The sequence below is a fragment of the Spinacia oleracea genome, chromosome 5 (assembly GCF_020520425.1).
Source record: "Spinacia oleracea cultivar Varoflay chromosome 5, BTI_SOV_V1, whole genome shotgun sequence".
Classification (NCBI taxonomy): domain Eukaryota; kingdom Viridiplantae; phylum Streptophyta; class Magnoliopsida; order Caryophyllales; family Amaranthaceae; genus Spinacia; species Spinacia oleracea.
The window spans coordinates 18,477,001-18,492,771 of record NC_079491.1 but is presented as its reverse complement, the minus strand read 5'-3'; the positions used below and the strand labels follow the sequence as shown (position 1 = coordinate 18,492,771).

General features: G+C 35.0%; 1 protein-coding gene across 2 annotated transcripts; it reads left to right on the top strand.

The window, feature by feature from the left end:
* Positions 1 to 6,066: 6,066 nt before the first annotated feature.
* On the top strand, positions 6,067 to 14,726 carry LOC110805020 (uncharacterized). 2 transcript variants are annotated; one of them, XM_022010614.2, is made up of 9 exons: positions 6,067 to 6,415; positions 9,982 to 10,195; positions 10,316 to 11,186; positions 11,529 to 11,590; positions 11,709 to 11,770; positions 13,358 to 13,464; positions 14,031 to 14,103; positions 14,186 to 14,366; positions 14,446 to 14,726. In XM_022010614.2, the coding sequence occupies exons 2-9, from the start codon at positions 9,994 to 9,996 to the stop codon at positions 14,529 to 14,531; spliced, it is 1,644 nt and encodes a 547-aa protein (XP_021866306.2). In that variant the 5' UTR covers positions 6,067 to 6,415; positions 9,982 to 9,993; the 3' UTR covers positions 14,532 to 14,726. The 2 variants fall into 2 exon arrangements, with proteins under 2 accessions (XP_021866306.2, XP_021866307.2); XM_022010615.2 differs by lacking the exon at positions 6,067 to 6,415 and adding an exon at positions 6,503 to 6,713.
* The last annotated feature ends 1,045 nt before the right edge of the window (positions 14,727 to 15,771 follow it).

Here is a 15,771-nt window from a genome sequence, read left to right as displayed (position 1 = left end):
AAATTGAGGAATGAGAGAAATCTAAGGTTAGATATTTGAACATCCCGCCTATTGCACGTAACTTTTTATGCTAATTATAAAAGTAATCCTAGATTAGTACGGAGTAGTAGTCTTCATAGGACCACCTTCTCTCAATCTCTCATGTCTTTCTAATTTCTTATTTCTTATTTCTAGTGATATTATTATCGATATATCGAGTACAACTATCACCACTTGAGTTTCAATTATATTGTGTACTCTGTAAAAAAAAATTATAAATTATACTTAGACACGGAGTATCGTTTTATTCAGTATTTACTCGAATTTTAATTACTTATATTATTTTATCTATTTTATTGGTGTTGGATTTTTCTTATGTAATACTTATCTTATTTACTCGAAGTATTATTTTATCTTATATTATCTTATAATTTGTATTATCTTATCTTATTTTATTTTATTACGGAGTATGTTATCAGAACTTATAAACCCATATTTTATTTGTAAGTGAAAATAAAGTGAACATAATAGAGGCCTTCGACAACTTTTAGTCAATGTTAGGGATAGAAAAAAATATATGCTTCAGTTGACCCGACCTTTGACATGGCCAATCTGATCCAAACCGGAAAACAAATACTTCGGATTGGATATATGGATTTTTTCATATTTTCATATTTTAGATCGGATAACCAGATTTTTTCGGATCGGATTTTAATAATGGATATTTGATATTTTGAATTCATATATGTTCCTTACACAATTATCTCTATTGTAGTATAAGTGAAGAGGTGAGGTTATTTTAGTAATCCACTTTTGATGTCCCCTTGTATTACTAAAATATCATTCACACTTATAGAATAAAGAATGTAATGACAACCTACCCAAAAGGAAAGCCCAAATGAGGATGTTTATATCATTTGTCTCTATCTAACTTATCTGTTTCTTATATTCACAAGTATCGCATTTATATTATACTTACATGTTATTTCAGGTTTAAATATAATAACACAAATATGTTTCTTATATTCGCACGTATCGCGTGCATATAAGATTAGTAGCTCTAATAATTGATGCAACTAAATACAGGGCGTACTATAATGTGGACATACTATTACGAAATCATTTTTAAATATCATGGAGTTGTAGATAGTTTATTTTCATGAATACGGAGTAACTGGAATACAAAGTACAACAAAGAGATAAAAATAATAAGTGTTAGAATATGTCTTGAATCGGTCAAATCCCTTACTTTTTTTTTTTTGAAATAAAATTAATTCATTAATAAAAAGTCATACGACATCTACAAAAGAAATCTGAATCTATCAAATACATAACAAATCGAATCAAATAAAACTCGTTTTCTGCAAAACTACGATCATCGCGCATCGAACATCTTGTGGTCAAATCCCTTACTATAACGCCCCAACACGGAGATACGGTATTTGTATTGTACACTAGGGTTATCTGTTTTGGGCATATTTTCTGGGTTTTTCCGCATCTGTTTAGAGAGTATATATAAACTTCTCATGTCATAACCTAGTTGTATTCTGCAATCTATACTCATCAAGATCAATAAAACTTTCCTCTCCTCTACTTGTGGACGTAGCTAATACATCATTAGTGAACCACGTTAAATCTTTATGTTCTTTATTTACGTTATTTATAATCTTTCTTGCTTTTGTTATAACAATAAGTAAACTAAAATATTAGGCTTTGTTTGTCGTGACAGAAAACATCAATGATTTTCCCACTTTCCTTTATTTGTTCTGTTAAGGGTGGAAAACAACTTTCTCTAAGGCTCCGTTTGGCATGGTGTAAAACGTTTTCATGGAAAACGATTTTTCTCTTTTCAATCATTTTTTGTTGTTTGATTTGACAGGGGATGAAAAAAAAAATTTCATATCTCCATCGAAGTTAGAAAAACACTTTCCATTTGAAAGGAAAGGAAACCACTTATCCATCTTTCCTCCGATCCCCACCTCCATCTTCTTTCTTCACGTCAATCTTCACCCATTTTCTCTAATTTTTCTTTTTTTCTATTAATTTTCTTGTAAGGAACCAAATAAAGGAAAACTAGTTTGGAATTTTGTTTTTCCTTGATTTTTTTTTTTCATGGAAAATCATTTTTCACTGCAAACGTTTTACGTCGAACCAAACGGAGCCTAAGGGAAAACCAATTTTCCTTTTGAAAAGAAGGAATGCCACATTTTCCACTCTAATCTCTTACATTTCATTTACTCTCCCCTCATTTCCACTTCTATGTTCTTTTCTTTGTATTTTTTCGTGTAAGGAAACAAACAAGCGAAAATTATTTTTCCTTTGCTTTCCGGACTTTTTCCTTGAAAATTGTTTCCCATGAAAAAAATTTCCTTTGAAAATGTTTTTCGTTAACGGAGCATAAGTATTGCAAGTGTTAAATGGACTATGGCACATTGCAAGAACCCAAGAAGGAAAGGATAAAAAGAGTCATAAAATAGTTTTTATTTTATATTTAGCTACTGAGAGTTCGAGAGTTCACTTTAACCATCATTGCAAGCAACACACAGTAATTGATATGGTGGTAACCCTACCAGTTGTGGCAGAGGCAGAGGTGGTGACTATACAAATTATGTTTGACACAATTCTAACAACCGTGTCCACTTCTGTCTCTGATGAAAATAGGGGAGGAATCAGTGGTGCGGATAACAAAGAAGGAGGTGGTATTGGGAAAGAGGTGTAAGTTGCAGCAGGGGTCCAACTCTCTAGCATGGATGTTTCAAGCAGGTTGTCAAGTTTGAGGCTAGGTGTTGTTGGTATATTTTGGTATATTCGGGTAAAACAATTCGAGTTGTTAATAGTCGTTGTAAGTATGTAGGCAACAAGTTTTTGGTGCAATAGTCTCTTTTATAACAAACTCGATTTAGGCTACGGAAATTAATATAATTTCTTAGTTTTTGCCTTTTAAAAAAAATGGTAGGTAGTGGCATATTGGCATAGTACACAACAAAGTAGACTAGGACTCTGTTAGGAAACCACTTTCAGTTATATACCTTAACGCCCCGCTAGGTAACCGGACATAAATGATGTCATTAGAAATGAATTTGTATGTAAGTTTGTAAGGAAAATTAATGTCCATTATCAATTTCCTGTGGTAATGCTAGCTCTCTCAATTTTTTTTTCCCCCATAAATTTTCATTTCCATCCATTACCATTTGTGGAGAAGTATTGAGTGAGAATGCAAATTTATGAAGAAAAACTCCGAGTTAAAGATAAGGTTTAATTACCATGGACATTTTCATGTTGTTTTTCTTGCCAAATAACACTTGAAATTTTTCCCATTCCCACCGTTTATTATCGACTACCAAACGGGTCGATTGATTAGGAGTGTTTGGCAAAGAGTTTAAATACAATTAAAGGTGTATTAGTAGACTGAAATTCACATGTTAATCAAATTAAGCAACGTCTACAAACCAGTAAGTGAAATTAATTTTTCCCTGTAAATATTTTCTTTTTAAATCTCAAGGTGTTGCTAAAATCTAAACCCATAAAAATTCATGTTATACACAAAGATTGAAAATGTGATATGCTAAAAACTCAAGAAAAATCATACTACAACAAAGTTCAATAATCTAGAGTCTCCATTTATTTTATCAAGAAGGAACAAGAAGAACATAAAAGAACTAGAAGGCACAGACAAGAGAGACAATTACACAATTTTCTAGTTATAACTAATTTATGGGGTCTTGGTGATGTGAGGGTAGGTGACTAAGTCGGGGTTGGGGAAAGTTGTGGGACTTTTCAATTTTTATCAAAGAAGTGGATAGTTTATAGCTTGATGGGATTTTACTCTGTATTTGTGTTGGGTTTTTCTTAATTCTTTTTTGACGATAGATTATCCTTAAAATATGTCCTTGTTTTTATGTAAAACTTGATGGATAGATATTCATGTCAAATTACAAATTTTCAATTACAATAATATATACTAGGAGTTTATTGAGGTCCTGGATTTTATTTTATAATTATTTTTCAATGCAAGTACTTAGATGTGAACATACGCAGAATATCATTTAAAAGTACTAATAAATCTCACATACTTAAGAAACTAGTTTTACCAAATTAAATAGTTAATGCAAACAACTATCTTATCAATTTCAAGTGTTACCTTCAACTCATGTTCAAGCAGTGTTACCAAACAGAGCCTTACACTTTTCACTTTTGTGTCACACATTCTTTGGGGATTTGGGGGGCGGGGGGGGGGGGGGGGGGGGGGGGGGGGGGGGCTAGGTTAATAGATTTTGGGCTTAATTTCCTAATCTATTAACTCCATGTATCAATCCAACATGCGCTATCCGACTTTCTAAAAGACACCTAAAGATGTCGTTATTGGCAAGAGAAAAAATTGATAAACTGATAACTCAGAGGAACAAAGCCCGAAACAAAAATATATTTAACAATAAATGTTATTTGTGAATAGTGGAAATAACATGACATGTTCGTAGTTAAATCGGTAAGGAAAAAAATGTGGAAATAAAAAAAAGAAACAAAAAAAATGAATAAAATGAATAAAATTTGAAATTAAATGAAACAAAATTTGAGCTTAAATGAATACAAAGAGATGTATATTTTAAAAGTCTATTTCCCAATTATATAAAAAAGTCGAAACTCACCCTCGATTTTGCGTAATTATCTTTTTCCAATTTGCCCCTCCCGTTGATTAAATATTACACATAATACGAAGTTCTAGAGAATTCTCATGTGCGGTTGTACTCTGGAATCTGGAAAAACCAATAGGCATCTTTGTCTCTCCCTTCTCCTTTTCTCTCTCAGCCTTCATCTCACTCGAAATCACAACCATCGCCAATCGCAAGAAAAACTCAATAAGCTAATTATACTTTATTAATGAACTTTAAATATGTTATATATTAAGTTTATGCCTTTCATATTGGGTTCATTAGTTAGAGTTTTGGATTCGTTTTTTGTTTGATGTTCATTGTTTGCAATCTGTGACCCGTTTGATTCGAAATGTTTCAACCCGTCACTCGTTTAATCCGAACCAATTTTAATCAGATTCCGTTTAACTCAAACCATTCACCACCTGAAGAAATTAAAACATTAAATATGTCGCACTACCAATTAAGTCTATGACTATTAGTTATGCTTGTACTTCATGTTTCCCTTTATATACTTTGATCAAATGAAATTTGTAATTGATGTTTATTTTTAATTTAAATATTTGTAAAAGACTATCTGATAGTAATTGTCAAACAATTTGTCACGTCACTCACCTTCTATCCGTAAGTTATTATTAGTTTGTTAAAGTAATCATATGTGGACGTTATACTTTTTAATTCGTTACAAATTATACGGAGTACTTTATTAGTTCATTAATATATGATTCGTTAATACACCGTAATAAACTATATTAGTTATTAGTTCATCGTTAGCAATTATGTAGTATTAAACTAAGTTATATATAATATACTCAATAACTTAAAGTACTGATCTTAAAAAATACTTAATCCTTTCAACAATTAGTTAGCATTTTCGTCTCCTAATTAAGTCATCGATAGTTTCGTCTCCTAATTAAGTCATCGATATTATAACTATATATGTAACGGAATGGACCCGACACGGAATTCAACCTGCTATCGATTAACCTCATCCGATAATAACCCAAACCGATATGAACCTGAATTCAATGTACCCCGGCTAAATCCGTTTCAATTCGACCCGTTTTAGTCCGCTACCCGATTAATCCGATATGAATCCGACCTGATATTAGGCTGATCCAATATGAACCCGAACCCGTTATAGCCTGGCTAAACCAGTTAACAATCCGTCATGTTCTAATCAGATCCAATCCAACCCAACCCGACTACAATCCGAACCGTTTAAAACCCGTTCCGATATGAATCCGTGCATAAAAAATACAACCCGACCCGATCCGTTAAGTTTTATATCCGATCTGACCCGTTAGCCAAATAAATCCGTTTCAAACCGATCCGTTATAACGCAAATCCGATAAATCCGACCCAAAATCGACCCGTTGATCCGATTTGACACCCCTAGCAAGAAGTGGCCCCAAATCAATCTGTCCGGGTCGGTGAAACAAAAACCAGTACCACAACCCACAACCAGTTTCAGCACTAGCATCCCATTACGCCAACGCATCTGCTTCACCGGAATCACAGCCGCGTCGGAAACCAGGCAACGAGTGCCATTGTCTTCCCCGCAGCTCTGTCCCTCCGCGTCGCAGCCTCCAGCAGCAGAACACTCGAGCCACCGTGCAGCCACCACCACGCAACGATTGCGTAGGCAGCGGGTGGTTGTGTTACTCCTTGTGCCGCCTTTCCCGACCATCCCCGACAACCCAGAAAGCTTCGCCTTCCCTCGCAGCAAGCCGCGCACAATTCCCCGTTTCTCTCACTCGATTCGTGCAACAATTTGGGTGAATTTGGTAAGATTTCTAGCAAAAATTTGATTGAATTTGGGGTGTGTAATTTTCATAAAATTAGGGTTCATAGAAGAATTGGGCATAAAACTTTTCGCAGGTACTAAATGCAGTACAAAATCCTTACTGCAGAATCACTTAATGATTTAAATAATAATACATAAAATACAAAAACACCCTTTTATAATTTGTAAGTCTCCAAAACCCCAAAAGAAGAACCTTAATTGCCTCCACCGTTTCTCTGGTTTTGCATCCCCTTCTACTTGCTTCTCTGGTTTCGCATACCTTGAAGATACTCAGATAGGTATGTTATATCTTGTTTTTTTTTTTTTTTTTTTGTCAATTTGGTATCGTTCTTTGATGTTAATTCGTGTATAATTACCGAATATTACCACCGGAAGTCGACTTCAACTTCCGAATGGCTGTTCCGGTTTGTTGGTTAATTGTGTTGTTTTGGGATTAAAAGTATTGCCCACCAAGTGTTTGTTGAAATGACTCTATTTTTTCATAGTGTAATTCTATTTATATCGATGTTTTCATTGTTTCTTAGTAGGAGAAATGGTTAGTTGTTTGAGCTTTTGTTGAGTGTTAGTTGAGTGTAAGTTGCAACAACAAAAACTAAGTAAATTCATGCTCATCTATGATATGTTGTTTAGAATACACTTTTGTATGATACGTAGTTCAGAACCCCACTTAATTAACCGATTAATCAATCTCGCAGTTAATATTTCAATTTGATTCTTGAACACCCAGTATTTAGAAAGTTTTGATTTTGAATCATGTTAGTGCAATTTACATTCGGTGTTATCATTTGTGGGAAACTATTCCACCAAATTTAGTCCTAAAATATGTCATTGTTTGTCAACCCAAACTCTCTGAGCTAGTCTTGTGGAATGTATACTCTCCCCCTTGAAGCAATGAATCAAAGAGTTAAACATACCTGAGGATGTTATTCAGCTGATTTATATTCATGATTCATCCCTAGTATGGAAATAGGTAGAAAGTTCACTCTTCTGCTACATCTCCGAGGATATTAGTCAGCTAGTTTCCGATTCCTAAGCAAACCACTGCGTTATAAATGCTTTCAGTAAAAGTCTCAGATTCTGGTGAGTTTCCTGCTATAGGGAGTGCCATTAAGCAACATGTTACAGCCACATATATAGTAGCAGTATAGTATAAGCTCTTCATAGTTCTTGTAACGAGTTTTCCATGTGTCCATTCTCATCCCTTAATCAAATCTTTGAAAGGCTAATCACCAAGAAAAGTAAATTATATTTTTAAAAAACCAGAAGAATAAAAGAAGGAAGAGTCCCCATTCATGGCTAATGGAGTGCTTTGACGAAGCTCACTATGGTCGTCTAAAAGATTGAATAATAAAATACATGTGATTCTCCGTACCAACATACTTAACTCAGTCTAACAATTTTTGGCGATCATCAAATGTTACATTCGTCATAAAAAGATAAGAAAAATCAGGCAATTGTTGACCGTTTTCATTGGGAATAAAATGATAATCCTTCAATTTATTTTGACCAAAAATCAATACTGTAAACATATATATCAATAATAATCCCATTAAAAAAAACATATCAATAATTAAATTAATAATAAAAAAGCATAACATTCAATAACATGCGCTCCGGATAGAATTTCCGGATAAAGAACACTGGTGCCGGAAAATCCAACCAGCGGTTGCATTAGGTCTCCGGCACATAATTCCAGACGTTATGCTAATATAATGGGCAAGTTCACCGTCAGTTTAGTAAGGGTGCCGGATACCTTTTCCGGCGGTCCAGTTAGAGTGCCGGATATCCTTTTCCAGCGGTACAGTTAGTGTGCCGGATATTCTTTGCGGCGGTACAGTTAAAGTGCTGGAATAATCTTCCGGTCGTTCAGTTAATGTACCGGGTATTTTTTCCGATGTTCTTGTTTGGGTGTCGTGCAATTAAGGTCCCATAAATCAGGTTCGTTCTAGTTTGTTCGTTCTACAATATGATTTGACCAAAATAAATCCGATTACGTACCGTAAAATAGTCGTCTTTGCGTAATTCATCATTGTTGTCCATCGATTTGTAGCACAAGGCGAGAGTTTATTTTACAATTTATTGAATCAGAGTATTAAAGTGCTAATATAGCTTTTGGATGGGAAAAAAGATAGATTTATAACAAGGGCAATATAGGAATAATAATATTTAAATAATTTTAAGTTATTTTGCATTTAGGTAAAACACTACCTGCATTTAGTACCCCCAAACATTTTTGTGCATAATTAATCAATGTCTTGGGCATAAATTAGGTACGAAATCGAAATTAAATAGGCTAAATAATCAGATTGTTTACCCATAAATTTCGAACCGTACTTGGCAATTTTCAGATTTATATTTACATGAAAATCAAATATTTTCAATGTCTTATAAATTTATACAATTAATTATATATTTTTTGCATAAATTAGAACATATATCGAAATTTTGGGATAATAAAATCAGATGTTATTGCTTTGAATTGAGTATGGCAGGCGTGTTTTACGAGCATATATGTGTATAGAATCAATATTGTATACAGCCAAAACAATTACCGTTTTTCTGTTGATTTGTTTGTATTTTTATTGATTCAATAATATAATTTGCTAAATTGTTAAATATATTCTGTTGGGTTTTTTTGTTAGCTTTGTTTTCATATGATTCTCATAAGATTGATTATGATTACTGATTTGATTTTTCCGTTATGACGGGTTTCAAATTGTTAATTATACTTTGTTGGATTCGTTTTTGGTGTTATTTTATGTCCAATTATTCTATACCCACTCCATGATTCTACTTGAAATTCGTATAATCCTTTTTGATATGCTTCTATTTTTATGACAATCACCGTTCATCTCTCCTTTAGCTCCTCTTGCCCTGCCTTAGGACGGGCCTGGTCTATATACCCACTTCATAATCTTAGTTGAGAATCATACTATCCTTTTTTTTCAATTTGTTCTTGATTAAATACTATGTTTTGGGGGTTAATTTGGTTGTTTTAAGGAGGGAGCAAAGTAGAAAAGAACAATAATTTAATACCATAATAAAGGTCAGTTTGATTGAATTATTTTTTATATAAAATTTATAAATTCGATTGAATGAGAACTTGGAAAGTTTTTATTTTTTATTTTTATAATTGACTCCGGAGCTTGAGAGAATGTAGGTGGTAGTGATTTTGTTCATTAGAAGATATCAGGATAGTGTATTAGGTTAGATTCAAACCCCTGATGCTTTCAGAAGTTTGATGATTAACAAGGCCTCAATACCATTCAACCACTTCAACCATTTAGCCTAATTCGCGGGCTTTTGTTTATAACCTTGTTATGCTAGGATGGAAAACCATGAAAAAGGCATTTTCTCCTTGGGCCCAGGACAGTCGCCTTTCCTATCGTGGCTCAGGGACAGGCTTGAGGAAAGGAGAGGGATTTGTTTGAAAGAGAAGAAGGAAAAGAGGATCAGTTAATTTCTTCTTTCTCTATAGATTGGCCAATCCTCAATCAGTAACATCTGTTATGTTTCTTTTGACGAGTCTATAAATGTTGTTTTTAGGTGAAAGTGGTGATGGCAGCGGCAACTTCTTCATCATTGAAAGAGTATTTGAAGAAGTACGAAAGTAACAGTGCAGCAGAGGAGAAGAAGAAGAAGAAGAAAAAAAAAAAGAAGAAAACTAAAGCAGTAGCTGCTGGTGTTCTTGTTGTGGATGAAGATCCTGTGTGGCAAAAGCAAGTCAATCTTGAAGAAGATGAAGAGATTGATTCACCTGGTAAAATTTCCATGTCATAAAATAAATGCATTTTGTCATGGACTATGACTCAAAAACCCAGTTAGCCCCTTATTGTGTACTGTATTTCCTAAGTTGTTCTTTTGATTTTTCGTTTTGTAGATGAGAAGCCACAAGTTGATGAAGACATAGAAGTTAAAAGGATGAAGAGGTTGGAGCAGCTTAGAGCTAGGCGTTCTTACAATGAAATCTCTGAAGATGGTAGTGGCTGGGTTCCAATTTCTGATACTCCAATGGACTCAACTAATCTTGATTCCCCACCTCGTAATCGGAAAGCTAGGTATGTGACACCTTCTCCTGAGCATGGGATGGATGCTTCAGATTCAGGTAGAAAAGAACTTGCTGATCTGTCACCACCACGACAGCATCGCCAACGCAATGGCAGTTCCTCACCAGGGCCTAATGGTCTTGGTAGAGAACTAAGAGAAGGCTCTGATCTGTCACCACCTCGACAACGTCACAATCTCAATGATTTTTCATCATCTAAGCACGTAACAGAGTCCTCAGCTGCCATTGAAGAAGTCGATTTATCACCACCACGGCAGCGCCGTAGGCGCTATGACTCTCCCTCACCAGAACGCAGGACCAAGGCTTCAAATGCAGAGGACAGTGATATGTCCCCTCCACGTCGGCGGGGACAGGTTCATGGTTCCGTTTCACCCATGCCTCATAAAAATTCATCAGTTTCTGGTGTAAGAGACTCTGAGATGGATGATTTGTTCCCCCCTCGTCGAGAGCGCCGTGGTTCTTCAAAAATAAACGATTCACGAGTTTCAGAGGATCTTTCTCCTCCGAGGAAAAGCCAAAAGGGGATTGATAAAAGGGTCGGAAGAACAAATAGTGTAAGAGGAAGGTCAATTGAACCAGATTTGTCACCTCCTAGAAAAAGCAAAGAACAGAAGAAAACAGGCTTGATTACTGGCAAAGATGTCAGTACAGAGATTACGAAAATTAAAAAAGATGAATGGTCGAGGTATATTTTCATCAATCTTTATGGCTTCTCTAACCAGGGCGGGATGGGTTTGGTAGATAATTTCATTGCTGTTTCATATGTTATGTGAGTGATAATTTCTTGCTAGTACATGTACATAAATTAAGGAATTATTTTTGCACATGTTGGTATTTTTCCCCCCGCAATGCAGATGGATTATCTTGCTTCAAAAGTATCCTTGAAACACCTTTTATTCGTGTTTTGGCTAGGAGTGGGTTGTTTTGTTAATGTCACTTATGTGCTTGGTATTCTGGGTTTCAATTCTTGGCTTATTTCTCTCGAATACCAGTGCGTTAATCTCAAACAGTGTGTACATATTTGTAGATTCAATGAGATGGATCCTTCTACAAGCGGACGAGGAGCTGTACCAGTATATCGTTTCAAGGGTTAGTGACTTGGTTCCTTGCTTTATTGCTCCTAGCCGTGCTATAACTCCTGACCTAGGCTTTGCTTTTGTGGCATTTATATGTTTGTAACTTAATAACAGTGAACACTGTATCACAGGAGAACGCATATCAAAGGACGAGTACTTGAAGCTAACCAAGAAAGAAGAAAAGCCCAAGAAGGTCGCTAATATTTTCTGTTACGGCTTTTTTATGAGTATAATATTTGAGAGGCTAAATATTGCTGTTACTGGCTGTGTGTTCTCCTAGGTCTATATAAAGCACTAGCAGCCTGCAGTAATGATTATATATGCAATTATGAGAAGAAACTTGCATGCTAATATCAGTGGGAATGCTAATTATTCCAAATTCCTCATTTTCTTCATAAACTTTTATTTCCAACTTACCATCATTACCACTTTAGAGGTGGTGTTGTATGGTGATGGAAAAGAAAAATACATGTTTAGGGGTGAATCTACAAACTACCTTCAACAATCCCTGCACAAAGTTTAGATCTCGAAAGTAGAGGGTTTGCCAGATTCACAGTGGAGGAAGAGAGTCACAAAGACACAAGGGTTTCATTCATTCAATCATCAAAAGCTATCTTAGGATTACTCTGTTGATGCTTACATCAATATTTATAGAATGGCTTACTTCACTTTAGCTATTAAGCCCTAATCACAACTTATTCTAGGTATTTAAAAGCCCTAAAAAGAAAAGAGTAGTTAAGAAGCTTTCATATGATGGAAGAAACTGCAAAATCACAATCTGCAGGTCGTCTGATATGCTGACACGGCCATGTCAGGTGAGCATCAAAAGGCAATTTCTGGAAAGCCTCTAACGTGTTTGTGACGAGCAGTGTTCTCTTTTTCTAACTTCAGTTTAAAGCCCTCAAATTACCTCCAGTGCACAGGTGCACTTCAGCTTCCAAATGCCTATTCATTTTGCTCAACCAAGAGAAAGGAGGGTTGATTATAAGAATTGACTTGGAAAGTCCACTGAATCCCAAAATCCTATCATGCCCAAACCTTGTCCTTTGGGAGTCTTTTCATGTACTGGAATTCTCCTGCATCAAGTTTGGTAACTTTAGATTGTATCCACGGATTCAAATTCTTATTTGTTACCTAAATAAGCTCATGATGTATTTTTTCTCAATAGTAAGCTGATATTCATGCATGTCCCTTTCTTGTATCATATGTTTCAGATCTATCGGCCCGTTTTTCAGATGAGTCATGAGCCTTATTTTCCTTGACTATTTTGGGAGACAAGTCTTCAATGAGAGACACATGCCTTGTAGAATGAAATGCCTGAAAGGAACTTTTTTTGGTGGTGGGTTAGGGGTCTGTCAATGGTCACTATACCCACCTTTCCCTATGCTGTAGAATGTACTATTCCATACTCCTTCGTCCGACTCCCAGTAGTGTTGGCAAATATTTTGGAGTTCAATAAATATGTATTAATGTGAATACTTTAATTTTCGAAATATTGAAAGACTCCTAGCAAAAGAATACAAGTAAACTTACCAATCTTGCTGACAATCCTGACGGACACAGTTTTTGCTTGTGCAAAATAAGGCAGTTTTTGCTCATCTCAGATGTGCTCAATTCCTTGGTTAAATTGCGGTAGTAATTTATCTACCGCTGTCTCTGGATAGAGTGATGGACATGGAACTGGATATGCTATACATTTTCTATTTGGACTTTGATTTTACTTGTTTCCTCTGTTTTTGTCAGGACTAGCGATATTTATGCTTTACTTTCTGTTGATTAGGAGGAGAAGAAGCTGGAATGGGGTAAGGGCTTGGCTCAAAAACGTGAAGCTGAAGCTAGGCTTCTTGAGCTGGAACTTGAGAAAGAGAAACCATTTGCACGGTCCAGGTAAACTCAAGTGGACGCTGACTTCTTATTACTTATGACAGGGATAGATTGTGATTAAACTGTTTTACTTTATAGGGTAAATAAACATATAATGCAGTTCCTAAATAGGAATTCATGCCAAAATCACGGGTCGGTCGGTGTAGTTAATGTTTAGTATAAGCTAGCTTAGTTTCTTATTTGTAGCCTGCATATATCAATTTCCTTTTTTATATTTGATTTTTAGATTTGGCCTCTTTTTTGATGTTTTTATTGGGGAGAATGGGGTTGAGAAAATTGCATTCTGTATTCCGCCATTGTATTATCAGTTGAACAGTCAAGTGTCATTTCATCCTCCCTACTTTATTTTTCTGCTTCTATATGGAACTATGGAAGTGGGTTATTGAAGGCCGATGACCAAAAATGAAAGTAATAACATCTGAAATAGGAGAGGGGTGATTATTATCTTGCAAAAAGATGACTTTGAATATTACGCGAGGTCTTGTTTTAAAGAGTCCTACTGATGAGACTCTGAATATTACGCGAGGTCTTGTTTTAAAATATGATGATGATGTTTGTTCTGTTTGCAGAGATGATCCAGAACTTGATATCATGATGAAGGATAGACCTAGGTGGGGTGATCCAATGTTACATTTGGTCAAGGTATTGAAACTAAGATGATGCTCTGTTACTGAAATCTATTGATAGAATATTTGAGTGAGACTCTTTTGAATGGGGGTTGCAGAAAAAACAATCGGACTTGGTTCTTTCAGACTTGGGTGATAATGAGAAGATGAAGGAGTCTGGTTTCATTATTCCCCAAGATAGACCTAGTCACAGCTGGCTCAACAGGGGAGTTGACTATGAACCTAACAGATACGGCATCAAACCCGGGAGACATTGGGACGGAGTTAATCGTAGTACTGGTAAGTCTTGTTTTAATCAAACTTTACTAATTTTAAAGAAAATTCCTAAGATTCTCATCCTCTTTTCTCTGCAATGTAGGATATGAAAAGCAATTGGTCAAAAGGACAAATGAAAAACGAGCTACTGAACGAGAAGCCTACCTGTGGTCTGTAGCAGACATGTAGATAGTAGATGGTGTTGTTATTGGGAGATATGGTCATTTAAGTTGACCCTTTTCACTATCTCTTGATTTGTTTGTGCCTTGTTGGGTTGGGGGTTGTTGGAGTGATATTGTGGTATTCGAGTTACGTAGATTCCTCCTTCTTCATCCTTTGATTTGTCGAGGTTTACCTAAGAATATAAAATACTTCGTTCCACTATGAATCAAATCAAAGACAACAAAACATGCAATGCTGCAAACCAAATGCAAACATATGAACTATACGGAGTTCAAAAAGCAAATGATATGGTTTGGTATAGGGATATCAATGAGCTGATACGTTCGTGTACAAGCTCGGTTAAAATTCGGTCAAATCGTCCTTCATAAATAAATGAGTCCGAAAAAATTAATTTAAACTCGTTTAATAATGAGATTAGCTCGAACAACTTGATATTCGACTCATTTAGGTGCGCGAATAGCTCGTTCGCTTTCATTTATGTTTGTTTATAAGATCATTTAAAACTCATTCTAACTCGCATTTACGATTAAAAAGAAAATTATGGCTACTTATGTATATTTTTATGGCATAATTTGGCATAAAAAGAACTATTTATTACTTTCCACATAATTCAAATTTATGTTCTACAATCAAGTATGTAAGGTCTAAAATAATACCATTACGGCCCCATTTAGTTCACCTTATTTCTCATGATCTGATATAATCTGAAATTATTTTTTCTGATCTGGATTTATTTTTCTAATCTGATCTGAACTGATATGATCTGAGCTGATGTGATTTTTCATAATTGAGATTTTAAAAAAACTACAATTATTAATATTAAATGATTTTCATGTAAAATAAATTTTATTCAAATTTATAATATTGTTACAATTACCTAATATTTATTTGACTTTAGTCATTATTTAACTATTTCATGTATTAGATAGACTTGAACATGGTGTGGATAGATCGTGTAACACCCCGACAATTCTCCCTTTTCTAAAATAACCTTTTTATATAAAACGTAGAGAATTATCAAGGCATTATCGCCCGTGTGAAAACGTACGGCTTATTCAGAATTTTGCAGCGGAAAACATAAAACCAACTTTTAGGTTCATAAGTAATCTTATTACATATTAGGTCCAAAACCAATTAACTGAAATAAGGAAATACGAATAGTACGACAAATTTCAAATCCAAGTTAACAAATTAAATCACTTAATTAAACGAATAGAACTACAAGCTCTCTAATCCCGATCCCAAT

Coding starts and splice junctions, on each gene's coding strand:
- LOC110805020 (XM_022010614.2), top strand. CDS start 9,994: ATGGCAGCGGCAACTTCTTCATCATTGAAAGAGTATTTGAAGAAGTAC. Junction 11,771..13,357: donor AAGAAGAAAAGCCCAAGAAG/GTCGCTAATATT, acceptor TCTGTTGATTAG/GAGGAGAAGAAGCTGGAATG. Junction 14,104..14,185: donor CAATGTTACATTTGGTCAAG/GTATTGAAACTA, acceptor TGGGGGTTGCAG/AAAAAACAATCGGACTTGGT.